The sequence below is a fragment of the Equus przewalskii genome, chromosome 32 (assembly GCF_037783145.1).
Source record: "Equus przewalskii isolate Varuska chromosome 32, EquPr2, whole genome shotgun sequence".
Lineage (NCBI taxonomy): Eukaryota > Metazoa > Chordata > Mammalia > Perissodactyla > Equidae > Equus > Equus przewalskii.
Window position 1 is genome coordinate 18,239,774 of NC_091862.1, and position 27,087 is coordinate 18,266,860.

General features: G+C 42.9%; 1 protein-coding gene across 13 annotated transcripts in view; it reads right to left on the reverse strand.

The window, feature by feature from the left end:
• Nucleotides 1–27,087, reverse strand: part of SASH1 (SAM and SH3 domain containing 1) — a 300,681-nt gene that overhangs the window by 162,663 nt on the left and 110,931 nt on the right. For 2 of the 13 annotated variants that reach the window (XM_070602978.1, XM_070602969.1), the window contains exon 1: nucleotides 13,986–14,169. The exons of 9 other annotated variants lie outside the window; for them this stretch is intronic. Coding sequence is in view for 2 of the 4 variants with exons in the window: in XM_070602973.1 (XP_070459074.1) it covers nucleotides 13,986–14,120 (135 nt within the window). In the remaining 2 variants the exon portion in view is untranslated. Of the gene's footprint in view, nucleotides 1–13,985; nucleotides 14,286–27,087 lie in introns of those variants that run through there. 2 more of the 13 variants (XM_070602973.1, XM_008539468.2) reach the window with 2 other exon arrangements.

Consider the following 27,087-nt stretch of genomic DNA (forward strand, 5'->3'; position numbering starts at 1 on the left):
CTTCCTCATCCCTAGGGGAACCCACCCACACCCAACAAACACAGGTGTCTGTGCTGCAATGGCCAGGTTCTTACTGCCACTCACTGTTTATCTATCTTCTCAATTTTCCTTTTCCTGCTGGTCAAGATGTTGGCCATGAAAAGTGCTAAAACTGGAAAAAGTTCTGCTCTCTATACTTTCCTCCTTTTCTCAACAGCTGCTCCCCTGTGGAAAGGAGGTAAAGTACCCACCTGTATCAGTTTCCCGGGGCTGCTGGACCAAAGTACCAAAAACTGGGTGGCTTAAACAGAAATTTATTGTCTCACAGTTCTGGAGCCCAGAATTCCAAAATCAAGGCGTCAGCAGGGGCACGCTCCCTCTGAAACCCGCAGGGAATCGTTCCTTGCCTCCTCCTGGCTTGTGGTGGTTTGCCAGCAATCTTTGGCATCCTTTGGCCTATGGATGCATCACTCTAATCCTCCGTCTTCAAAGAGTTCTCCCCGCGTGTCTTCACACTGTCTTCCCTCTACTGTGTGTGTGTGTGTGTGTGTGTGTGTGTGTCCAGATTTCCCCATGGGATTAGGGCCCACTCTAACGACCTCATCTTAACTTGATTAAACCCACAAAGATCGTATTTCCAAACAAGGTCACATTCTGATACCAGAGGTTAAGATTTTAACATTTCTCCTTTGGGGGGACCTATTTCAACCCATAAAACCACCTCACAGGGTTAATGGGATGATAAAATGAGATAATGCATGGAAAGAGTTTAGAACAATGCCTGACACATAGTACACGATCAATAACTATCAGCGGCTAACATTCACGTTACTCTTATGATTATCACTAGGTCATCCAGCCTTTCTGCCCCACAGCATCTTTGCTAAAAAGACTTTATAAACAAGTCTTTATGGCAGTCACATTTCAAAGAAGAATATTCCAACTATCAGATAAAAATATAACCTCCAAACTCCTTGGGAAAAGAAATAATTCCAAAGGTTGACAGGGTAGTAAATTGTAGAATGTTCTTTGTTCTCTCCACTGAGCTCTGAAGCATCAAGGAAACACGGAATGTACAGCTGTAGGTATCAGTAAAGGAAGTCTTCCAAAGAATTTGCTGACAACTGAATTTCTAAGTTCCTTTGGTTTGCAGAAAAAAAGTTGATTCTACCCTGTACTCTCTCCCTACATTGCCACAAAGAATACATGCTTATATTTCTCAAAATAAAAGTCCATAAAGGACAATAGATAGACATAGCATTAGAAAACCAGAAGCCAAAGAAGCAATTAAGTGACTGCTAATGGCCTAAGGAGTAGTGACTTAAATTAAAGAAAAAAAAGTGATCACTCAGTGTAAATTTTTTTAAAAATTGCTTTTTCTCCCCAAATCCCCCCCCAGTACATAGTTGCATATTTTAGTTGTGGGTCCTTCAGTTGTGGCATGTGGGACGCCGCCTCAACATGGCCTAATGAGCGGTGCCATGTCCACGCCCAGGATCAGAACCGGCGAAACTCTGGGCCACCAAAGCAGAGCACGCGAACTGAACCACTCGGCCACAGGGCCGGCCCGATCACTCTTAGTTTTACAAGATATTTCAGAGTCTGGCTGGATCCCTCCTTGTACAACAGTCACCGTAAATCACACCACCAGCATGCTCTTCTCTGCACTAATAAGGCTTGTTTTCAAAATTCGGACCCTCATGGAACAGAAGGTGGCGCCGTCACCATCCCCACCCCCCATTCATTTTGCAAAGTCACTTTTCTACCAAATCAACAACCTCATCAATCCTCACTGCCAACTTTGTTGCGTAATTCAGCACTTACTTCTCTTGACCTAACTAGCAAAGTCAAGATCCAAACCAATCTTGCTTTGGCATGTTCACTTGGTTTTTGGCTGATCTTCTGGAACTATCTGTTAACCTAGTGCCCGTGAGCAACTCTTGCCCTGAATTTTCTTCTATATGTAAGAACTTGAAGCAGAACACCCTCAAACTTGTCTGCAAGTAAGTCCACAGGTATACAAACAATAGGTTTATCAAAAAATCTTGCTTTTTTAAAAAAAAGTTGAACCCAATATTATAAAACCAAACTGTTTTGCAGCTTGAAAAACTTTTTGGCTGACAACAGAATTTGCCTTTCCCAGTGTTGTGGAAGGGGACCTTTTCCACAATTAGAAGAACAAACTGGAAATCATGAGAACTAAAGTCATGCTGTTCTAGAATTCGCGGCAAGCAAAGGCAATGAGACACCAGACATTTCTGCTTCTCTCTGCCTCTTTGGAAGAGGTGAGCCTGCCAAGTCTTGAATGGACACCACATTGTCCCCACACTATGACATCCAAGACCCCAGGGACCAGGCAGCCCGGGTGGAAAATGGGAAATCCCAGACTGCAAGTCACTTTCTGGCTTTACTCCCAAATTCTGCTCAAACAGTAGCAGAGCCCACATCCATCTGGGTCTGGTCTACTTCGGACCAAACAGTTGCAAGGCTACAACTTCAGCGTTTCACCTCTGTTTCACAGATGAACATGGAAGCCTAAAATTTGCAGGAGCCAAAACCAACCAGCAATTGTTGAATTATGACTATTAAAATGTGGGCAATGAAATCTCAGTGTGTTTGAAAAGAAAACCAGGAACCCTAGCTCACTCATCTGGCTAAAGGATACCGGCTGACAATAAGACTGGGTTTCTGGTAGCTACAAAAGCACTAAACCAGTCAATCTATGTAAAGACACACGCTGAAGTACAAGGAATTATACCAATTTAAATATCATCATCTAATCTCTACGGCAGTACATCTTAGGAGTACAGGATGTGACATGCTAAAAATCTCTTGATGCTTAAGGAGTGTATTAGTTCTATTTGTCTCCCCTCCCAGTTTCTTTGGAAGCTCTTTCACCATGGCAGGTATCCTGCCTTCTAAAGACACAGGCTCTGGAATGCGCAGCCCTTCAGTAATGTGACAGGCTAGAGGTCTTTGACACAGAACGTGGGGGCTTCTATCCGACATTCTGTTCTGTTGAAACAGCACATAGTTCTTTGCTAATGCTAAAGTTACATCACACTGATTTTGCTTATCTATACATATCTTTCATGTATCATTTATGAATCATTTCACACCTATTTACTTTAATGCTCATCACGCAGCCTCAATTTCGTAATGTCTTAATCAAGGCAAATCACTACCAGGAACAAGTGTTATGAGGGGCTTTCATTCAGTTCCCACCTGGACACCACATGTTACGTAAGCAGGAGCAACACGCCGCAGAAGGCAGTCACAACCTTGCCCCAGCAGACTATGTGCTAATGCTATACTTTTGTGGAAAATTTTCAATAAAACTGTAATTAATGACAAAATGCTTTAAAAAAGAAATGTTTTATCTTTCCAGCATAAAATGTTTGTGGTCTTTATGGACTTTCCCAAAGATTTCTTCAGGTTTTCTTTGAATGCATAAGAAAGTTACCCAAAAATAAAAATGTACGTAAGCGGCAAATTTATCGATTACCAGCTTACAATTCTTCCTCAATCCACAATGGATCCCACTTTCTACCATATTCACACTGAAATGTGTTTGCAGGTGGCTTTGGGATCTGTGGACACTAACATGTAATCCTCTTATAAATACCTAATTGGAGACTGGAGACTCCTAATTAAGATGCAAAGATCCAGAATGAGTGATTGACAACCCAGACAGCAACAGCAGTTAATTCAATAAAAGCCTGGGAAAATATTTTACAAAAAAGTTCAAGACAAAGAAGATAGATTTAGTACATTCACATGAGTCAGCACTCAAAAAATAAAATCATTAGTTAAGTGGATGCCTTCAATATTTTACATGTTTCTAATAAGTCAACTATTAAACAGATCTCATTATTGTACTACTTAGTCACAAGAGAACTGAAAATAGTAATCTGGACACCATTGAAACAGAAAATCTGTTTTCATTACCAATATCTTCTTGCTTCCAGAAAACTCCACCTATTCACAAGTTTTTATACCTTTTCTCGAGTATAGAAAATATTTTTAACACCATTTCCTAACATGCAACCTCAAGTTTAATACTTTGAAGCAATTTATGCATTTCTTAATTCTTAAACTGTGTATTTTAAAAAAGGCATTTGACATAAATTAAGTCAATACTTAATATCAATCCTAAATCAAACGTGAAATCAGACCATCCCCTCATTTAAAGACGAAAGTGAAGGGAAGTTAATTCACATTCTGACTAAAGGACACTCAACTATTAATAGTTGATAATAACAAATTTATGATCTGTTGACCATATGCCATTCAATTAATCTCACAAGACCCAACGATGTGCGTGGCTCATTTTACAGATGAGGAAACCAAGGCACAGGAAATCGCCCAAGTCACATGTCCACTAAATGTTGAAGCGAGGATTTGAATCCAGTCTACTTCCTTCGCACTTATCTGCTCTACAAGACGACCTTTCACTTTTCTAAGAGATGTTTAAATTTTTTTTGTTTCTAAATGTTCTAATTCTGTTACTCTTTTCCTGTTTAAAACTCGAGAAAATTTTTATCGATATTACTTTTTTATTAAGACCATTTTTTTAGAGCATTTTAAGATTCACATCAAAATTGAGAGGAAAGTACCTAGAGATTCCCATATATCCCTGCCCCCACACATGCATAGCCTCCCCCATTCTCAATATCGCCCACTGTGACCTTGTGATTTTTAATAAGAAATATACACTGGGTTTTCCTCCCATTCCTGGCACTGGGCTCCTAAAAATCTGAACATCTTGAGTGATAGGACTGTCTTTTGTCATTCATTAGGAGTCCCTTTTGAGCACACCAGAGTTTATGCTAATAATTGACCTGGGGGAGGGGCCTAGATAGCCTCGGGATGGGGCTGGTCACCAGAAAGACCCAGTGATTAGAGGGTGGGGACTTTCTGTCACAACAAACCCCCACCCCCACCTCCGGGGAGGGGAGAGGGGCTGGAGATTGAGCTGGAGCGCCAATGGCCAATGATTTAATCAGTCATACCTATGTAATGAAGCCTCCGTAAAAACCCAAGAGGACGGATCTGGAGGGCTTCCGGGTTGGTGAACACGTGGAGATTCAGGAAGCTGGTGCCCCAAAGAGCATGGAAGCTCCTCGCCCCTTCCCACATACCTTGCCCTCTGCATTTCTTCCGTCTGACTGTTCCTGAGTTATATCCATTTATAATAAACAGGTAATCTAGTACGTCAACTGGTTAATCTAGCAAGCAAACTGGTTCTTCTGAGTTCTCTGAGCCCCTCTAGCAAATTAATCGAACCCAAAGAGGGGGTCATGGGAAACCTCTGATTTATAGCCAGTCGGGCAGAAGCACGGGACTTGCGATTGGCATCTGAAGCAGGGGCAGTCTTGGGACTAAGCCCTTAACCTGTGGGATCTGACAGTATCTCCAGGTAAACAGCGTCAGAATTGAGTTAAACTTGTGGGCCGCTGAGAACTGAAGGATTGCTCGGCGGTGTTAGAAAAAACACAAATATCCCCAGAGTGGTACATTTGCTGCAAATGATGAACCTACATTGGCACATCCTAAGAACCCAAAGTCCACAGTTTGCATTACGGCTCACTCTCTACGGATTTGGGCAAATTTATGGCGACATGCATCCACCATTATAAAAGTCCTCCATGTTGCCCTTAGTCATCTCCCCCGACCCCTGGCAACCACTGATCTTTTCAGTGTCTCCATAGTTTTGCCTTCTTCAGAATGTCACATAGTCAGAATCAGAAGCCTTTTCAGATTGGCTTCTGTCACTTAGTAATGTGCATTTAAGCTTCCTCCATGTCTTTTCACTTGATAGCTCAATTCTTTTTATCACTGAGTAATGTACTCCACTGTCTGGATGTACCACAGTTTATTTATCTGTCCACCTAGTGAAAGACATCTTGTGGCTTCCAAGTTTTGGCAGTTATGACTAAAGCTGCTATAAACATCCACGTGCAGGTTTTTGTGCGGACATAAATTTTCAACTCCTTTGAGTAAATACCAAGGAGCGTGACTGCTGATCATTTGGTTTTCTAAGACATAGCCAAGATGTCTTCCCAAGTGGCTGTGCCATTTTGCACTCCCACCAGCAATGAAAGAGTTCCTTGGCGCTGCACATTTTCTTCAGCATTTGGCGTTACCAGTGTTCCAGATTCTGAATATTGTTACAGGTGTGTAGGGGTAGCTTATAGTTGTTTTTATCAAAAAAAAAAAATTCTTGGTTGATAGCAAGTGTTAGCCAAAAGTATTAAAAATCAATTAGGATTTTTTTATTCTGCTCAATGGCGTTTTTAGTTAAAATTACAATTGTAAGCACTCCTTTGTCCTTCACTTTTAATTCCACTATTATCTGCACGCCAGGAAAGAGAATGAAGCCACAGTCAGGTACAGAGGGATGGGCAAACACGCTGGACCTTCCTCACTCGCTGCCAGCTGTGAAAGCAGCTATCAGTGGATGAAGCCCCAAACCAACCCTGAATCAAATCCGCACCGCAGACGCCACGGAGAGCTGCAACGGATCTCCATGGACACAAGAAACAATAGTCTGAAGAGCGTTCATTAACAACACAAACGTATCCATGTTTTCACCAATCATCTTAAAAAGGTGAAAGACAATAGCAGATCCCTTCAGAAAGGAAGGAATGCCGATTACAGAGAGGAAAAACCATCCCATTATCAAGCTTTTGTCTTCTGAGTCTCAGAGATACCACAACGCCTGGGTACCCAGTCTCCATGCTGGAGCTGTCTCTATTATGGGACTTGACACGCAAGAAAAAATAGGAGAGGTTATCTCTACAAAGCGTCCCATCTCATAAAGAATTAACGCTATCTGGTGAAACATCATGGAACAAAGGTGGGACACTAGACAGCTGGCTGGGAGCAAAGCTAATGAGGAACAGACCCACCATTTTCGGGTCTCATTACCAAAAGTAAATTAATAAATAAATGGGCCTACCATCTGAAAAATGACAAACCCAAGTGGTCACAATACACATTTTTTCCTCAAAATTAATCTGAAGGTTTGGTTAATTCTTCTAGTCTTAGTCTTAGGCTATACTCACTGGTATTAAACGGCATAGTTAATTCTTACAGCCTTGGCCTCCTCATCCATTTAAATTCACTATTTTGAGATCAATATCATTTCTACTGAAAATAATAAGAATGTGTGCAAACCATAGGTAAGCACATCATACATCATAGTGGGATTATGATGGTTAAGGAGAAAGCAGAAAGCACTCTAAAAATAAAATATTCAATAAACTACTATGACAAACAGAAATGGCAACCAATAGGATACATTGGAGTACATAAGGAAGCCATTTGGTATAAACCTAATTCGGCCTGACTTAATTTTTTCCAAAAGGGCCTGACATGGCCATTGAGCACACATTGTATATCTGCTTTAAACATTCACTACGGCAAGAACAAATGCCCCTAAGATAAAGGTGCAACCTCCCCCGACATGGGCATTTCCTTAAGGATAAGCACGTTTCCTTAGACTAGGAACTGATTGCTGTGCTCACCTGTGACCACCCAGCTCACCTGTGACCATCCAGCTAGAGACAAGAGACCTGCCACCCTGCTGTGTCCATCAAGAGACCAGACCCACCTGCTGTGTCCATCAATCGCTGTGCCAACACAGCAGTCTTGTGACTATCGTAAAATGGACATTTCAATCATACGCGAAACATCCTCTTTGGGGGTGTATAACCACTCTGTGCACCCCATTTCTTTGGTGCCCTTTCTTCCTTCGGGAAGAAAGGCCCCGGGCCATGGTCCTCACATTTTAGCTCAGAATAAACTCACCCAAATTTTCATTCATAGATTGGTTATGGATTATTTTCATCAACAACTAGTTACAGATTTTCCTCATGTCATTTGTAAACTTGAGCAAAAGATGTGCTTATGAATCAATCTGCTGGACTGAATATTTCCCTCTGCCTCGCTGCCCCCTAGAATTAGCTTTTAAAAGATGGAATTAAAGATCATTTAGCTTCCACATTGTGTGCATATCATTAAAACAATAATTTCCCTCTTTAAGGAACCACACCATTCACTCCAGTACAGAGATCGGTAAGTAGCTATGTGTACATACATCTGTGTCTAGATAGATATTTTTTCTTTAGCATGAAAAAAAAGTCACAAAGACTACAACACTTCTAAAAATCTCTTGCATTAGCCCAGTGTACCCTTGAGCTTAAAAGAGTTACCCAAAAGAAAGTCACCATGGAGCAATCCTTGATTACTTACAGAAATTCAGTAAAATATTGCGACTAACGGAAGCCAGATAGATAACTGATCCGTTTCAGAAACATTTAGTCTGAGCTCTCATCTTCTCTTACCTGGATCACTAAAGTCATCTTCCAAATTTATCACCAACTCCTCACCCACAAAAGTTATTTTTCTAAAACCCAGGAGTGATGATGTCACATGCCAGTTTAAAATTCTGCAGTGGCTTCTCACTGGGGCCTCCAGAACGACCCCAGCTACCTCAGCAGTCCCAGGCTGCTGCCCAGCTCACCATTCTGTCCTCTCCCATCTTTGCTCCGCTTGACTCTGCCCAGAAGGCCCTTCCTCCATCTTTCTCCTTAACCCTCGCTAAAGAATGCCTCTCTGGGAAAAACCTTCTGACTGCCAGGGTCCTCATCGAACAGCATTCCTGGGAACTGCCTCCCAGGCTCCCTGAGCACCCTGCTCCAGCCGCCTTCCGGGACTCTGCCCACCGCACTGTGGGACTGGGCATTTCGAAGACGGATGGTGGGGCTGCTACTGTTCCTCCTGAAAAACCAGGCCTTTCTGGAAGCCAGGGGCATGTGTCACTAACACTCAGGCTCAATAGCTTAAACCAGAAGATTCACAACCAATAAATGTCTCAATAGATACATGAAAGAATGAACTATAAAACTGCAACCCGGAGGTAATTTCAGGGGACTGACACATGGCCCAGATCCCAGCGCCTCCGTTTCGTCTCTGTGTGATTTAGGATACGCTTGTTTACCTCTCCACTGTAAAATGGTAACAAAAATACTGACTGGTCACAACGAGAGGACCAAGTAAGGTAAGTAAGGATGGGAAGTGCCCAGCACAGCACGAGAACTCAGTCCTTGTGGATGCAGCCTCCTGCCCCTCCCCATGGAGCTGTGCTCTGGCCTCAGAATTTGGAGTAAACGCTGAAAAACAAGGATGTCAGTAAAACGCCAGGTGGAAGAGGGAAGGCGTACAGGTGGACAATGGCAAATGAAGGCCGAAAGGAGGACGAGGAGGAGCATTAAAGTCCTTCACCTTAGCACAGGGGTCTCTTCTTTTTTTTTTTTTTTTTGAGGAAGATTGGCCCTGAGCTAACTACTGCCAGTCCTCCTCTTTTTGCTGAGGAAGCCTGGCCCTGAGCTAACATCTGTGCCCATCTTCCTCTACTTTACATGTGGGACGCCTACCACAGCATGGCATGCCAAGCAGAGCCACGTCCACACCCCGGATCCGAACTAGGGAACCCTGTGCCGCCGAGAATCGGAACGTGCGAACTTAACCTCTGGGCCACCAGGCCGGCCCTGGGGGTGGGGGTGGGGGTCTCTTCTGACAGCAAAAGATTTAGCGACCGCAGGCAGAATTAGGAAAGACTTAACTTCATCTCTGGCAAAGAATTAAAAATCCGGAGGCCAGAACGCTGGTCCCTACTCTGCTACCTTGAGCCCCTCCGTTCCTCCTCCCTAAAGGAGTTGATGGCTTCCAGGCTCTTCAGTCCCTCCCGGCTACATCATCCTGCAGCTTCTCCTCACAGAAAAGCCATAAGGCTCTCAGTCGGCTAACAGGAACTTGAAAATTAAGATGAAGTCAGAATATTTGAAACTGGGGCTGTCTCAAATTCCAAGAGCTAAAATTAATTCAGTTATTAGTTGATGGGCTGAAGTCAGTCCCCACCCAAGGAATGTGTCAATTACCGCTTTCAAAGGAGTGTTTGCATTTTAAAGGCCCCTGGGGATCTCACTAGGTTTCCCCTCCTCTACACTTTGCCTAAAACTGCAAAGCAAAGGAGGATCTTTTAAAAAAAAAAAAAAAAAGACTTCAGTAAATAGCAAGACAGGATAGACAACAGTTTTGTGGACTGAAACCTACCACAAACTTTTCAGCAGCTTGCAAAGGAATCAGAGTGAAGGAAGGTCGCGAGTCTCTCTATACAATGGGTATGAGTCTCTCTATACAATGGGTATTTTCTAAGCATTGCTAGGAAATGGGTGTAAACTGTAGGAACAGAGCTGGGACCAGAGGAAATTTAAGGTTTGGGGGAGGTGCGCCTTGCAGGATCCTGCGAACAATAGGCACTTACTCCCTCCCCCTCGCTTCCCAGTGAACAAACAGCTTTAAAAGTCTGGCTGTGCTTTAAGGCAGCCTCAAGTTCTACAAGAAAAACTCTAAGAACCATCACAACTTACCAAATGGATAATCAGTGCTGAAAAAATGACGATCTACCCTATCTAACCCTATCTAACCCTATCTAACCACGTTAGCAATTCCTACTCTTAAAAACAACTACCCTCCCCCAACAACAATAAAAAAGAACCATTTTGTCTGCAGTCATGGAGTGAAGATAAAAGAGTCAACTCCAGAGGATTGTAACTCGGTTTTCACTTCTCAGAAGTCTAAGCGTGTCATCGTGAAAGGTGACATGCTTTGAAACCCCAGGCAGACCACATGTTGCAGAGTGAGAGACCAGCACAGCACATTTCCCAAGAAGCCTGCGGTTTAATGGCTCAGGGTTTACAAACATTTCACAATTTGCCATTACTGCTTCCAGTGGAAGTGCCAGGATTTTCGTTTGCATACGAAACTGCCCAAGCGGCAGCTTCAGCATGAGCAGAATTTATTAATGTCTTCATAAATGCACCCCATTATAGCCAGTACCTGAGTCTACAGAACTGCATTTTAATGTGGCTGCTACATTTAAGCAATACATACTTTTTTCCTTTTTCATTCAATAAAACCTTGTTCTCAGCACCCAGTAAGTCCAGGAATTGGAGATTAAGAAAACGAGTGGAAGGGCTGACCCTTCCTCCAGGCAGTCACAATCCAGTGTTTTTATAAGCTCATTTTCTCTTAATTCTATATCTGTTTACACATTCCCTTATTAGCATTTATCCATCATGGCACGGCTCAAACATTTCCATGCCATAAAGTATACTATTATTTCTTCTCCAAATAAGCATTTTGTTAACAATTATCTAAATGCAACTAGTTGGTGCTGAATGGCACAGGACTGAATTAATTTAAATGCAAAATGTGTCCTGATGAACTCAAACAGCCCTCCTGTATTTACTGAGATCTATGCCTCTGAGGCGACATCCTTGCCTGGATTAGAACCGGCAAAAGCCTGAGGGCCGGCTGCCCAGTGCCACTCACTGTTCCCCACTGTCAGAAAAGGGGGACTGTGCTCATTCATCTACAAAAGCTTGACCCCAATAGGCTTTGAGGTTTAATTTTCACGCTTACAAGAATCTAAAAAATCAAGAGCAACAGGGCCTGAAATCTGTTCCGTATGATTTTTAGATGTATAATTCCCCTCTCCTCTACTCCTTTCTTCAAGTTCAGTATTGAAAAAGAATCTTCCAGAGAGCATTTTCCTAAAATCCTGGACGTAATTACCTTTCTCCTAAGTTGATCTTGGAGAGTGAACTATGGAGTATCCTGGCATCAGGCTCCCCGCTGGTGGGGCTCAGAGAGCTGGGGGGCCTTCTGACCTTGGCACCAGCAATGTCTAGGAGCCACTGGTAAGTCACTTCACCTGTCTAGTCTGATAGATGATGGCAAAATCCCCTATTTTAAACATAAAATGAAGGAAATGATGTCTTTTATCTCAGTAAGAACAGAGAAAGTCAACTGTATTTTGCGTCTTGATAGAGTCCCCCAAAGATACAGTTTCTTATAAACACCTGGATGACAGCGTTCCAAAAGCAGAATAAAGATCTTTCCTTTTAACCCGGTGACGTCCTACAGGCATGTAAAAGGAGAGGGGTAACCCATGTCTTCTTCAGCTGAATTTTACTAAGAAACAGTCCTGTTGCTCACGTTCACCCCAAAGAAAAGAAGGCTGTATGGAAGACAGGAAAATATGGGAGAACCTAACCAGTTTGGGACCATCTTTACGTTCTTTCCAGCCTCACAATGAACTATTAGCTCTGTAAGAAGGACCTATTTTCTTTTCTCCTGCATCTGCGCTTTGAATAACAGGTTTGAGCCTTTCAAGCCCCACCCCATCTTTTAACCCAGCCAGAGAACACGCGGCCCTGCTACAACTGAGCCAACAGCATGGAATCCGTCAGGGAAGGCAAGCAAATCTTCGGGAAGTGCGACCTGCCAACTGCCCCCCAAAAACACCAACCCGAGCCTATACTTCCATTTAAGTGAAGCCTCCAACTCTCCCCTCCCCAGCCCACGCCCTAGTCAGGGAGGCAATGTGATGTTATCCAACCAACTTTCTCAGTGGCTGAAAATTTACAGAAGGATCAAAGCAAGCAATAACAAGATAAGCGTCCTGCTGGAGGAACTTGGGGTGAAAACAACCTACAAGAACAACTTTTAAGAAGTTCATTGGGTTTTCTGGTATTTCACTGAAGGCCTATATTCATCAGTAATGTTCAGAAATGCAAAATCTGAAGGCTTTAAATTTTTTAAAACTACACATTTTTGAAATATCCAAGGGTGAGAAGAGCAGAGAGAAATCTCTGACCAACCTTCCCTGGTTCTCTGCACAGGAACAATCATAAACACCAAGGGAGGCCTGCAAACAGAGTAACTGGGCCTGAAGGGTGCCTGGAAAGATGAGACACAAAACTATTTGCAGGGAAAAAAATAGAGCTATTTATTGAGCACCTATTATATGTCAGAATGCTGAGCACATCATATACATCAACTTAGCTAAATCTCACAAAACCGAAGAAGCCAGTCTTCTTGCCTCACTTTTCAGGTGACAAAACTGGAGATCAGCAGGGTTGAAGACCTCGGCCAAGGTCACATAGTCAGTCAATGGGCGAGCTCGGATTTGACCCAGGCTAACTCACTCCAAAGTCCAAGAGTTAAGTACTGTGTTAAAAATGGTACACCATTCATCATTCCCAGAGAAGAGCTTCTTTCTAAAAACTACACCTCCTTCCATCAGAAAAATAAAAGATCTCAAAGTAAATCTTTTCCCATGATCGACACACTGTCAATTCCAAATCTTTAAACTAAAATTGGCTTTTTATGTGTGGATTCAGATGTCTGACTGGAATAAGCCCCATCCATCCAATTCCAGTCTACCTGCCTTCTTAAAGCTCCACCAAAGCAAATCTACCAATTCCCCAGGGCACTGAGCCCGGAGCAAGTCAAAGCTTCATCCTCCTCCCAGAACTATTTTTCAGAAATTATGCCAAACCCATGGGCGGTTTTAGCTGCTGGCCATTTCAAAATACATGACAATACAGATTTAGCAAAATAAGTCCTATTGTTTTTAGTCCCAAACAGATAACAACAAATATCCTGTAATCCTACAAGTTGAAAAACTGCAAAGAAACAGTCATCTTCTCGGTGATTCTGAGTAAAGAGATGGTGGTCTTCCTCTCGTGGTCAGGCAAAAATAGTGAAGAGATAAACACCAGTAACATCAGCCTTGTCCCAGATCCAACTGTGAAAGCACACCAGCCAGATACTATTTATTTACATCTCCTCTCTGCAGGACTCTTCTAGTCTTTTCCACACCAACTTCTCAGCAGGTGTCCCAGATTAAACTGTTGAATGTCACACTCGATTGTTGAAAAAATATCTTTGATGTGATCTGTGGCTGGTTATTTTTTAATTAGGGTTTGAAATCCTATACCGTGTGTATTTAACCCTCTAAGAGATGGACGACTCCAAGGAGTGGGCTTGCCAAGTCGGCGAGCGCAAAGGGAGCACCGGGTCGCAAATGGGCTGCCCTACTCCGGGGGCCCGCGACCCGCCCTCCCGCGCCCCCCCTGCCCCAGGTAACTCACCAGGATGCCCATCACTTCGGTCCAGAGCCGGGAGAACGCCTCGGACATGCCCGCGCCCGCCTCGGGCTCCTCCGGCGCGGGTTCGGGCTCGGGCTCGGGCTCCGGCCCAGAGGAGGCTGCTCCCGCGTCCTCCATGGCCGCGTCCCGCGCGCCCGCCGTGCGTCCGGGTCCCCGGGGCGCCCTCGCCCCGCAGCAGCGCGCGCGCCCGACCCCGGGCGCCGGGTCCCCGCCCTCCGCGTCACCGAGCCGCACCCCCGCGCCGCATCCCCCGGCGGCCCCGGCGACCCCGCGGGGGCCCTCGCAGGCGCCCGCCCCTCGGCTCTAGGTGGCGGCCGGCCGCGCAACTGACAACTCCAGCAACTTTCCCACCCCGGGCGCACGGCCGCGGGGGAGCGGGAGGCGAAGTTCGCACCACCGAGTTTTACGGCGGGGAATTCGGGCAGCCCGGGAGCAGTCAAAGCGACTGCAAAGGCGTTTCTTCCTGTGACGGGGACCCACTAACTAAGGCACGCGACTCACTTCTTCCAGCAAGTCTGGGCAGGGCCCCGCGGGGGTGAGCGCGGTGCCTCCGGAACTGGCGAGGAGCTCCGGGGACCCCTGTCTTGAAAATGAGCTCTCCCAGCTCCACATGACTCTCTCCCCTCGATGCGAAAGAAAGCGTTTAGCAACAAAAGGTGCTCTGATGTCAGGCTCTTTCAGACGGGAGAACAAATCGCCTGTTGAAAGAGCAGCCGCGCGGCCGTCTTCCGCCTGCGCAGCTTTCCCATCGCGCTCTTCCCCGAAACAGTTTGGGCCACAGAAACGCGAGAAAGTTAATGTTGAAGCTCCTCTTGCCGAAAGAGTTCGCAAGGGATGTCATTCCCATCCACACCTCGCCCTGAAGTCAAGGGATCTAAGGAATGACAACAGCTCTGCCTCTGTCAGCCAAGACTTGGAGAAGCCACTGTGAAGGCCGGGGCACGAGCCGTCGTTTGTCTCGTTGGTATTAGGAGTGGGGACATTTTGGTTCTTGGGCGCCCACGATGCCAGGCATCGCTAAGGGTGTCAGCTTATGAGAGCAAATGAGCTTTGGGTTTTAATGGTTCCTTTACAGTAAGGACGGAGGGAAGGGCCATTTTCAAAACCAAATGTTATGCTTGTAGCCGTTTAGCCAACACACACTTGGGGCCCTGTGTGTTTTTCCAAGGACAAGGTCCATGACGGATTTATTTTAGGAGGGAAATAGCTCTCCAGAGGTAGTCCTCCTTTTGTGATTCTTTCTTTACAAACCACTTAGAGGATTTCCCCTGGGAGATGGCAATACATGTCCCATTTGATTTGGTGATTGATCACGTTGTGAAACAGTTCAGAAACCACAAGGAACTGGCCCCTATGTTAAAGGGCTGAGTCCTACAAAAAGCAGGTGAGGTGCCCCAGGGAGAGAGTGCTTGCTTGTTTGGGAGGCTTCTCCTGTCGTTGCTTTTTTCTTCTAAGCCCACATAAAAGGCAGAGATAGGAGCACATCCTTGAAATGCCCTTACCTAAAGCATTAATACTGGCAGCATCATTCAGTGCCAATGGGTGAATCGTCCTTACAGAAAAGTTCAAAGTTTAAAAACTTTCGCAAAAGTAATTAAATGTATAAGCATAATCCTCGATGACAATATTTTTGAAAGGAAAGAAAAAGAATGAGAAAGTTTTCGCTTGATAGGAAGGAGGCACATGGTGTGGAAGTGGAAAGAGTGCTGGGTGCTGAGTCAATATGACCAGGCCTGGTGCTTTCCTGGGTTGATGCCAGAGTTAGGCCACATGCATGCTCTAAGATGCTGGGAATCCAAATAAATTGAGTTAAAGTAGTGGGGGGGCTTTCTAAAAATTATTATTATTACATTTTAAAGATATGAATATAAGTCAATGATAGGAAAAGAGAAAATAACCTTTTAGAGTTCATTTAACTGGTATATTTAAGAATTTCAATTTATTAGCCACATGGTAGTTTATTAAAGTCAAGGAAATATGAAGAACTGAGCTGTCTCTACCAGGGATCAGCTTGTTCTCGGCATAAATACTTTCTGGCAGGTGACCAAGCAAGGAGTCAGGCAAACTGGGGGGTGAGGCAGGGGTGGGTGGAGGGAGGGCCGAGTCTCCAGCACCTATGATGAGTGGGTCTTCTTGCCTCATCAGATGACCTGGGGGGAAGCATTTAACCTTTCGGCCTGAAGTTTCCCCATCCAAGATGAAGCAAGGCCACACTTAATTGCCACCTACCTCCTCAGAGATGACCTTGTATTTCAAGATCATGTAAAGATAGGTACTTTTTAGCCACAACACGTACACACATATCAGTATGATTAAACCTGAGCCAGCATTTTGGCGCGTGTAAAAATCCATTTACTCTAGATATTTAAGCTCCTTTTCCTGATGCTCCCTAATAAACGGATAAGGAGATATTTTGGGCGGAGGGGGATGTTGGTACCTATAATTTTGCTGTCTGTGCATAAATATACAATTTTGAGTAGTCACTTTTCTACTAGTAGAACATGAGTAACTTTGTTGACCACTTCAGAAACGAAGCTGAACCTTTTTACTCATCCATTTCATGATGCGTCTCCTCAAAATGAGTCTGATTACTTCTCCTACGTTTGCGTCTTTTCTCCTTTCGTTCATGTCAATCTTTACTTCCAAAAATTCCTTCCGGAGCTTTTTAACAAAGTATAGAAGAATAATCATCAGCATCACGAACATCATCATACTATTTCAGAGTCCCGTAGGGTACCATTACTAAGAGCTTTTTCTAATAGAATTATATCCCGTGAGGATGAGACAGGGTCTCAGAAGTGATGAAGAAATGGGCTCCAGAGAACATGAATGATCGGTCCAAGTGAACACGGGTACATGGAGCAGAATCAAAGTCAGACAACTTGATTACTTTTAAAAGTTCTTTCATCTATACCGTAATTTATTTGATTCTCACAAGACTCTGCAAGGTAGGCAGGTGTAGATGACCATTAAATATGTGTATACAGGAGCCGGCCCAGTGCCACAGTGTTTAAGTTCACACATTCTGCTTCTCGGCAACCCGGGGTTCACCGGTTCGGATCCCGGGTGCAGACATGGCACCGCTTGGCAAAAGCCATGCTGTAGTAGGTGTTATAGAGGAGGAAGACATTTCCTCTACCCTCTGTGGGTTCTTCTGGCCAGAGAACGAATTAAATTCACATGAGACAGAATAGCAGGAGAAAATTAAATAAAGCTTTATAACATGCATACATGGGAGAGGCTCAGGCAAGCTGAGCAACTCGCCAAAATGGCTGAAGCCCCCACCTTAAATATCATATCCAGCTAAAGACAAAGGAGGATGTTGGGGGTGGGGAGAGTCAGTTACAGGAGGTTACCAGAAACAGGAATAAGACTATTATGCAGATTTAAGTCCTTGCCTTTGGCATTGATTAAGAGTTTCTAGAGATAAGGTCATCCCCATCTTCTTCATCTTCCTAGTACAGAGAGGGAGGCACCTTTACAGACGGAGATTTCCTTTACAATGTAAATGTCTCCTAACAAAGGGCAAGCAAGTTCCACCCCTCAGAGCCTCCTTTTCTGTCTGCAGTTTATTAAAAGCAATCAGCCCCAAATAATCCTCATGCCAAAGAGACATATCTTGGGGTGGCCAATTCCAGGTCCCCACAGTGTCCCATATATAAAGTTGAGGAAGATGGGCATGGATGTTAGCTCAGGGCCAGTCTTCCTCAGCAAAAAGAGGAGAATTGGCAGTAGTTAGGTCAGGGCTAATCTTCCTCAAAAAAAAAAAAAAAATGTGTATACAGAAAGCAAACAGGAATCCTCTCCCTTTCTCCCTTTCCATCAAGGGCTCTCTCTCGTCCAGCTCTTTGAAATTGTTACAATGGAGAGCGAATTCCAAGGAAAGTAAGGGATCTAGAAGAGGATTTTCCAAACGTCTAGTAGACACCCAAAAGTTGATTGTTCAATCAATTCCCTGGGTCCCAATAAACATTTACTGCAAAGACTGAAAACTATGACAATGCATTCACTGAGAGTAAATACTGATAATGTACCTATCTCGATAAGCGTTATTTCTTGAAAATTAGCCTCAGCCATATTGTTGCATGTATGTGTTCAACACAAACGTACACATATACACACATATACATATAAATGTAAATACTGTCTTGCTTTGTAAAAAAAATTGTTCTTACTAGGAATCAGGATTACAGAAGCTTAAAATTAGCCACTAGTCTAGAAGTTTCAGGGTGTTGCCTGCAACCTATTTAGGTCTTAAGAAAGGTAATCAGGGGCCAGCCCGGTGGCACAGCAGTTAAGTGTGCACGTTCCACTTCAGCGGCCTGGGGTTCACGGGTTCGGATCCTGGGTGCAGACACAGCACTGCTTATCAAGCCACGCTGAGGTGGCATCCCACATGCCACAACTAGAAGGACCCACAACTAAAAATACACAACTATGTACCAGGGGGCTTTGGGCTTTGGGGAGAAAAAGGAAAAATAAAATCTTAAGATTTAAAAAGAAAAAAAAAAGAAAGGTAACCAGTCTATTGCTTGGCAGTGAAGGTAGAGTTTGGAGTAGAAAGTACAAACATAATGGGGTCAGAACAGAGCTGGGTTTGAATTTTCGCTCAAGTTTCTATAAAACATTGGCCAAGTTACGTATGTCATCTGTAGAGTGGGCTAATTCAACCTATTTAACATGGTAGTTGTGATAATGTGCAATAATTCTCTATGAATTAGAACCTTTCCCACCCTCTGCTCTTCCTTCTTCAATCTGCTCATACCATGAGGTGACAGGTATAAACAGGAAATGTCCTTGTTCGTACCTAAATCTCTTGGATTACACAAAGGAGTAATGCCTTGGAATGTGGCTGCTGAGTAATGAATTGGGGAGGTCACTTCTGGCAGGTGGAGTGATGGGGACGACTCAGTCTTGATAATAAAGGTAGTAATAACAGAAATAACAATACCATTTAGTAAAAATCTACTCTAGGGCAGGCATTGTTCTTGACACTTAAAAAGTATTTTATTTAAACTTTAAGTAGAATTTATGACTTCTTACCACCATCCAATTCTCTCACCCTGCTCATTTCCCATTTCAGGACTCTGCTACGTCCATTCATTTGTTCAAGCTACCCACCTCGGGGACCTGCTTCCTTCCTTCCCATCCCTCGCCATCACTCCTATCTAAACCATGCGTAAACCCTGTTGCCTGTACTTCCTAAATATAAGTCAAATTCATCCACTTCTCTCCATCTCTGCTGCCACTGTCTTAGTCCATACTACCACTGTCTCTTAGAATATTTTATCTAGATCAGCGCTTTTCAAAATGTGGACCCCAAAACAGAAGCATTGGAATTACCCAGGAAGTTGTTAGAAATGCAAATTTGTGCCACCCGCCCCACCCCCGCCAAACCTAAGGAGGTAGACACTCTAGAGGTGGGACCAGAGATCAGAGATCTCTATTTTAACAAGCCCCTCCCCGCAGGCAGTTGTGATGTCTGCTCAGATCTGAGCCACTTGGAACTATAGGCATGTCTGAATAAGGACAAGGAAATACATTGCTGAGGAAATGTGAAGTTTGAAAAGAGAATATATTGAAAAACTGTGCCAATAGATTGTTTTTAAAAATTAATTGGTAAAAGAAACTGTCATGAGATAAGTGAATGAAGATGCCAAAATCTGATATTTGGTTTTAAAGGGCAGACACTCAACACTGGAATTAAAATGTATTATCCATAAGAATAGTACATGTTTTGGGAAAGCAGCTTCATTTGAATTCCTATTTTAAAAAGACAACACTTTTTCTGCAGACAATTTATGAGATTAAGCAGCGACTAAATCTGAAAGATTATAGAGAGTTCAACTTCTCTCTTACCATACTGCCTTCTGAAATTGAGCAATGAAAATAGATAAACTCAATTAATTTTTGGCTACAGTCAGTAACCCTCCCTGGCACTCACAGGGCATTCCCAGTGCCTCAGGGAACCAACTGCAAGGAAAGACTGAAATGCTAAAATGTTTTTCCCCTTGACAATCCCAAACAAATTTTTTTCCGCAAATGCCTTAAAGGTGAGCCAAGCCAGGCAAAAGCATTACTTCTTTAAAAGCCCCTTCATCACAGAGTACTGAGTCAGACAAAAGAGAAAAGAGCTAAGAGCAAACTAAAGAGAAATTAGAACAAAGTGAAGACAGGCTAGGGAGAAAAAGTAAATAAGCGAAGTGGGGATGCGGGGCTATAAATACTGTTCTCTGAAATCTCTTCTTCCACTCTGATAAGCAAAGCTGCCAGCCTAGCCAGTTCAGTTTTCCTCTGTGTTGAGACTATGTAAACACCAAGATTCTGCCTGGGAATTATCCTGTCAGGCATAACAGCACCATGACGGAGATTTCATTTTACATAGTAGGGTGAGACTAGATAATTTCTAAAGCCATTTGTAATTCTGAAAGACAAGGATTCTGAACTATTTGGTAAGACATCTTATAGACAAGGAGCCAAAAATTCTGCATGGGTTGCCAACATTGAATTCACAGTGTTTAAGGCAAAGAACTAAAAGACTTCAACTCATGTAAAATTACTTCTGAATTCAGATGAGAGCAATGTCTCCTGTAGAGAGCTGTGAGGTTATGCGAGAGCAATCTGACACTTAAGGGGAGAAAAAAAGGCAGCGTGGAGAGGGGACGAGCTTTGGAATCATGCTCCCTGCTATTTATCTTTTTAGCTTAGGAGGGTGTCACAAAACAATAAAGAAATGTGTTAATAAGAGACCAGAGATTATGTTAAATATTTCTCAATTATGCAGAGAAGGCTTAGAAGCACAGCTGAGAAATATCACCCACCAACCAAATTGTTTCATCAATCTTGTCTATTTTATAAACGTTACCCCAGGAGAATGCCTGCTTGGCTCTATTGCTTAAACATACTTGTGAAAAATATTTTTCTCCACTAAATTTATTTATTTATTTATTTTTAATTTTTTTTAAAGATTGGCACCTGGGCTAACAACTGTTGCCAATCTTTTTTTTTTTTTTTCTGCTTTATCTCCCCAAACCACCCCCACCGTGCATAGTTGTATATCTTAGTTGCAGGTCCTTCTAGTTGTGGGATGTGGGACGCCGCCTCAACGTGGCCTGACGAGCGGTGCCATGTCCGCACCCAGGATCCGAACCCTGGGCCGCCACAGTGGAGTGCGCAAACTTAACCACTCGGCCACGGAGTCGGCCCCTCCACTAAATTCGAAAGCTCCAGTTGAAACTGTTGTTCTGCTTCTTTGAGTTGCCATAATATTATGTACATAGGATAAAAGATTCTCACTCACATCATTAATCCTGGTAACCGTAGAAGATTATTACAATCTTAGCCAGAGTTGAAGTACTATCCAAAATACCTTGGTTGAACAACAACAAAAAAAGTTAATTTATGATTAATGACATTTGGGTATGACCAAAAAAAGGGGGCATTGAGCTGAGTAAACCATGCTGGGAAAAATATGTGTTCACTCATTAAAACAAGGAAAAGTGTGATATCCTTTTTACTACTCATTTTTTGAGTCATGTATTTACTATATAAATTACTTGAGGAGGAACCATGAGCGTTAGATGCACCGGCCAGCCCGGTGTTAACTCAGCATACGGCTCTGCTTTATTCTGTTCTGGATTTTCCATGGAGAAGCTAACACGTTAGATTACAAGCAGCAAGATTTTTATACTAGTAAAATTTGTCTCTGGCTGTTAAAAAGACACAGGCCTATTCCTATTCCTGAAAAAAGAAGTGAAGAGGGAAGAAAGAAGAAAGAAAGAAAAGAGGGGTTGGGGAGGGGAGGAGAGAGAGAGAGAGACGGAAAGAAAGAAAGAAAGAGAGAGAAAGAAAATTTAAAAATCTCTCAACTTCCCCTTCAGCTATAAAATTCTATCATTTTGGGATCTCAGAAACATATCTTCCCTCGCACGCAATCTAAGGCCCCTCCTTTCCCTGTATAGTAAGTCTCTCAGGCTCCCCCCAAGTCATTCAAAGCCATTTTCCTCTTCTGGGTACTTTCTTTCAAACTGAATTTCCTGTGGCACACACAGAGGCACGGGTGCACACGCACACACACACACACTCACACACACACGCACAAAGGCTCAGTGATCTCGGTTTTTCTGAGCCACTTTATACAATTGAAGATATAAATAAATGAACTCGGTGAAGAACTCATCAAAAGAGGTGGCGCCATGTGAATGTCTCAATGAGCTTCTCACATATGGAGATAGTCATTTGAGTGACAGGACATTGGGGTCATGGCTATTGCTTTAAATAGTGCCTTGGTCCAGCTTAGTGAGACAATTCCCTGTTTAGGGAAGCACATAACGTGTTCTGTTCCTATGGTTAGTGCTGAATGAGGTTTGAAATCTAAAAGAAATATTAATATGGATAAACAGGCACCAGATTTTCTGCACCATTTCCCTCTTGATGAACACAAATATTTTTAAAGGAACAAAAACTGGATTGTCTAGGCATAATTTTTTCCTATGCCTTATAAATGAAACAACTAGGTGCTGGCTACTCTTTATCTAATGAATGTTCTCAAAAATCAGATGATGTTGATTCCAATAGCAAAGAGACACTTAACAAAGGACCCTTGTTCTAGAAATGAGGTCATTCGGACAGTCTATCCATTAAGAAAAAGCCTATTTTGCTTTCAGAGGTCACCTATTGGGGCAGGAAATCCATCTTTCAGCCAGTGGACTAACATCTGGCCTAAGTCTTCTGAGCTGAAATGTCAATTTCCTGGTCTAAATAGAACACACATGAAAGAAAAAAAGATGAAAAATACAAATCTTCATTCGCTGAAGAATTCTTCAAAAGTAGCATAGATGATAAGAATTCTCCAAAAAAGACCTACTCTTTAGTGATCAAGCAAATAAAAAACAGTAAAATGCCAGTACGAAAATTTTATTTTTTTCTGTAATAACTACTGAAAGGCAAAATTAAGAGCCTAAACCTAACAGATAGCAAAGAGACACATCAGTCATTCACAGGCAAATCCATAAATAAATCAACTTTAATCTAGACCAGCTAATCACACTTCATGAGCATTCATCCCAGGCTGGGCAGATTTGAATTATGAGAGGAAGAGACAAAGAAGTTTACTAACCAAATTAGCTGTATAAAACCTAGACAAATTGGAGGACGTTTACCCAACATAAGAACATAATCTTTTAATTTTTTCTTTTTCTTCTTCCCAAAGCCCAAAACATGGTTGTATATTCTAGTTGTAACTCCTTCTGGTTCTTCTATGTGAGCCGCTGGCACAGCATGGCAACTGACAGGTGTTGTGGTTCCATGACCTGGAAGCAAATCCAGCTGCTGAAGCAGTGACTGTAGAACTTTAACCACTAGGCCATCAGGGCTGGCTCAAAAGTAAGCTTTTAAAGCTGATTAAAAGTGCCATATGGGGCTGGCCCCGTGGCCAAGTGGTTTGCACACTCCACTTCTGCCACTTTGGTGGCTCAGGGTTTCGCCGGTTCGGATCATGGGTGCAGAAATGGCACCACTCCTCAAGCCATACTGAGGCAGCACCCCACATAGCACAACAAGAAGGACCTGTAACCAGAATATATAACTATGTACTGGTGGGCTTTGGGGAGAAGCAGCAGGAAAAAAAGAAGATTGGCAAAAGATCTCAGCTCAGGTGCCAATCTTTAAAAAAAATAATGTACCATAAAATACTGAATGTATAATTTTTCTAAATAAGCCACTCAATTTGTACTACTTTTTGTACTCTTTGAGAATATTCTATAATTTGACTAGTCTTTCTCTTACTGTTTCAAATTAGAGAGATTTTGTTGTGTCCATCATTGGTTGATTCATTCATCATGCAATAAATATTGAGTGCACTTACAGCTGGTATCGTGTTAGGTAGCGACAAAAGACAGCCCCGGTTTTCAGGACCACCTAATCTAGTGAGAGAGATAGAAAAGTAATTACCTGTCACACATACACAACAAGAGGTGCTCAGAGGAGAGACTGGTCAACATGGTGGACAGTGAGAAGAGTTCACAAAGGAGGTGATTCTTGTCAATGATTTGAAGACCACAGAGTTCACCAGCCAGTCAAGGAAGGAAAAGGAAAAGCATTCCAGTCAAAAGGAAAAGGCTGGAAGATTTAAACAGAGTGTGAAGTCCTCATTTGGAAGGTGGGATAGATTGTGAGAGGCAGGAAGCAGTAACAGGGATGGATGGCCCTGTATGCCAAGCAAGGAGTGGGGAGTTTATTTATTTAGACACCTTCCAGTATTGTGCTTTACTGTAACTCTGCCCCTTTCTCTTCCAATCAAAGAAGCAGAGTAGAAATGCAGATGTGTGATAAATTTTGATTACATCTTACCAGTTATGTGTGTGATATAAGCAATATGGAGTCACTGAAGGTTTTAAGCAGGGAAGTGTTAAAGTGTCCAAATTAATTAATTAATGGTGGCAATGCAGAGCCTAGAAGAAGGTGAAATTTGAGACAAGGCAACTTTTATGAGTCATGCTACTACCCTAGGCAATAGATTGGCACCTGAGCTAACAAGTGTTGCCAACTTCTCTTTTTTTTTTCTGTTTGCTTTTTCTCCCCAAATCCCCCCTAGTACATAGTTGTATATTTTAGTTGTGGGTCCTTCTAGTTGTGGTACGCGGGATGCTGCCTCAATGTGGCCTGATGAGCAGTGCCATGTCCGCGCCCAGGGTCTGAACCGGTGAAATCCCAGGCTGCTGAGTGTGTGAACTTAACCACTCGGCCACGGGGCTGGCCACCGCCCCCCCCCCAGCTTTATTGAGATATAATTGACATATAACATTGTGTACACTTAAGATGTGTAACATATTGATTTGATACATTACAAAATGTCTCCCACCATAATAGTAGCTAACACTTCTATCACACCCCATAATTATCATTTCTTTTGTGAGGTGAGAACATTTAAGAGCTATTCTCTTAGCCACTTTCAAGTATATATTATTGTTAATTACAATCACCATGCTGTACATTAGATCCCCAGAACTTATTTGTCTTATAACTGGAAGTTTGTACCCATTTGTCCAGCATCTCTTCTTTTCTCCCACCCCCAGCCCTTGATGACCACCATTCTGCTCTGTTTCTATGAGTTTGACTTCTTTAGATTCCACATCTAAGTGGTATCATACAGTATTTGTCTTTCTGTCTGACTTATTTCACTTATTGTAGTGCCCTCAAGGTCCATCCGTGTTGTGTCAAATGACAGGATTTCCTTCTTTCTCCTGACTGAATAATATCCCATCATATATACGTCACATCTTCTTTATCCATTCATCTGTTGACAGAGACTTAGGTTGTTCCCATGTCTTGACTATTGTGAACAATGCTGCAATGAACATGGGAATGCAGATATCTCTTTGAGATCCCATTTTCATTTCCTTTGAAGATATACTCAGAAGTGGGATTACTGGATCATATGGTACTTCTATTTTTAAGTTTTGAGGAAGCTCCATGCTGTTTTCCATAGTCTCCACCAACATAGTTTTCATATATTCTCAACAACAGTGTACAAGGATTCCCTTTTCTCAGGTTTCTTTATTTTTTGAAAGAGCCGTGTTGACTATGATGGCTAATAAGGAATGGATTCCATTGGTGTAAGTGAGAATGGAAAACCAGAAAGACAGGACTTGGGGAACACCAGCATTCCTGAGAATAGCATAGGGAAATGACCCAATGTCCGAGGGAGAGTGGTCCCAGAGGTAGGAGGAGAATCGTGATGGCAGGATGTCAAGGAGGGCGAGAATTACAGGACGGAGGGAGGGATCAACGAGCAGTGTCCAACATTATAGAAAGTCAACAAGAGAAATATCAACCGAATACTCATTCTGGGGGTCAATGGTAATCTTACTTAGCCAGTGCAATTTCAGTGTCAGGGGAAGGAGTAGAAGCTAGATTGCGGGGGATTGAAAAATGATAGGAGAAAAATGGTTGAAGAAGGCTCATAATCAGAGGGGATCACAAGGTTTGAAGAGGGGTTTTTAAGGAGGTGAAAGATTTGAGCAAATTTATAAGCTAAGCAGAAAAGAACTAGTAGAGAAGGAGAGATTAAAAATTTAAGAGAGGGTACCACTAAAATAAGATCCCAGAGGAGGTGATGGTGATAGTAATAATAATTTACGTTTTTAAGAAATTATTGTTGTGGGGCTTCTCTAGTACAGAGGCCAAATAGACTACTCCTTTCCTGTTAACACATTTTTCCTACCCAATAATATAACAAAATTCATCAGATTTAAGCATTCTAAGAATTACATTATAGTCATATTTCCCCGAAGCTACGCTCAGACAATTTTCAGTGGATTTTAGAGTTTTCACAAAATCCTTATTCATACATTTCAGATATTTCAGTTCATTAAATATTTACTGACTGTCTATTCTGTACTGAGCATTGGGAATGTGACAATAAGTCACAGATCCTGGTCTTGATAAACTTAGTCTAGTGAGGGAGACAGACATAAACAAATATTCTCGACCTAGGGTGATGGAAGAATGCACAGGTCCTTTATGAACAGAGAGACCGATGGTCGTTGCAGCCTAGGGTTAATGTCTTGACGAAGCCTGAGTTAATGTCTTGAAGGAAGAGTCAACATTAGCCAGCCACACAGCGACTAAGCTGGTTTCAGGCTATGAGAACAACAGACGTAAAGGCACAAAGACATAAAATAACACTGTGTGTTGGAGGAGCTTGGAGCTCTCTGTTTTAAGAAATGCTAGCAAAGGAATGGCTGGATCCAAGGTTCGAGGTAGGTGGGTGGTCAGCCACACTGCACCCTGTGTGTTGTAAGCTAAGGAGGTTAGTCTTCATGCTCTAGAGGAGCTCATTCTTTGTCTTTTGATGCTTCTTAATTTCCTTTCTGAAATGGTAACCTTCATTTTACTTTCAAAGTGCACCATGGACCACTGCCAGGCCCTGGGCCGAGTGGGTAATTCCAGAGCTTGCAATAACAGATCGCACACGAAAAGCCGTGGGCACATTAGGGAGAGAGTAAAATCTGGAACACTTCACTAAAGTGCAGGTCATACCTGCCCAAAGGCCATGCTGAATTTTTCTTTTTCTTTCTAAATT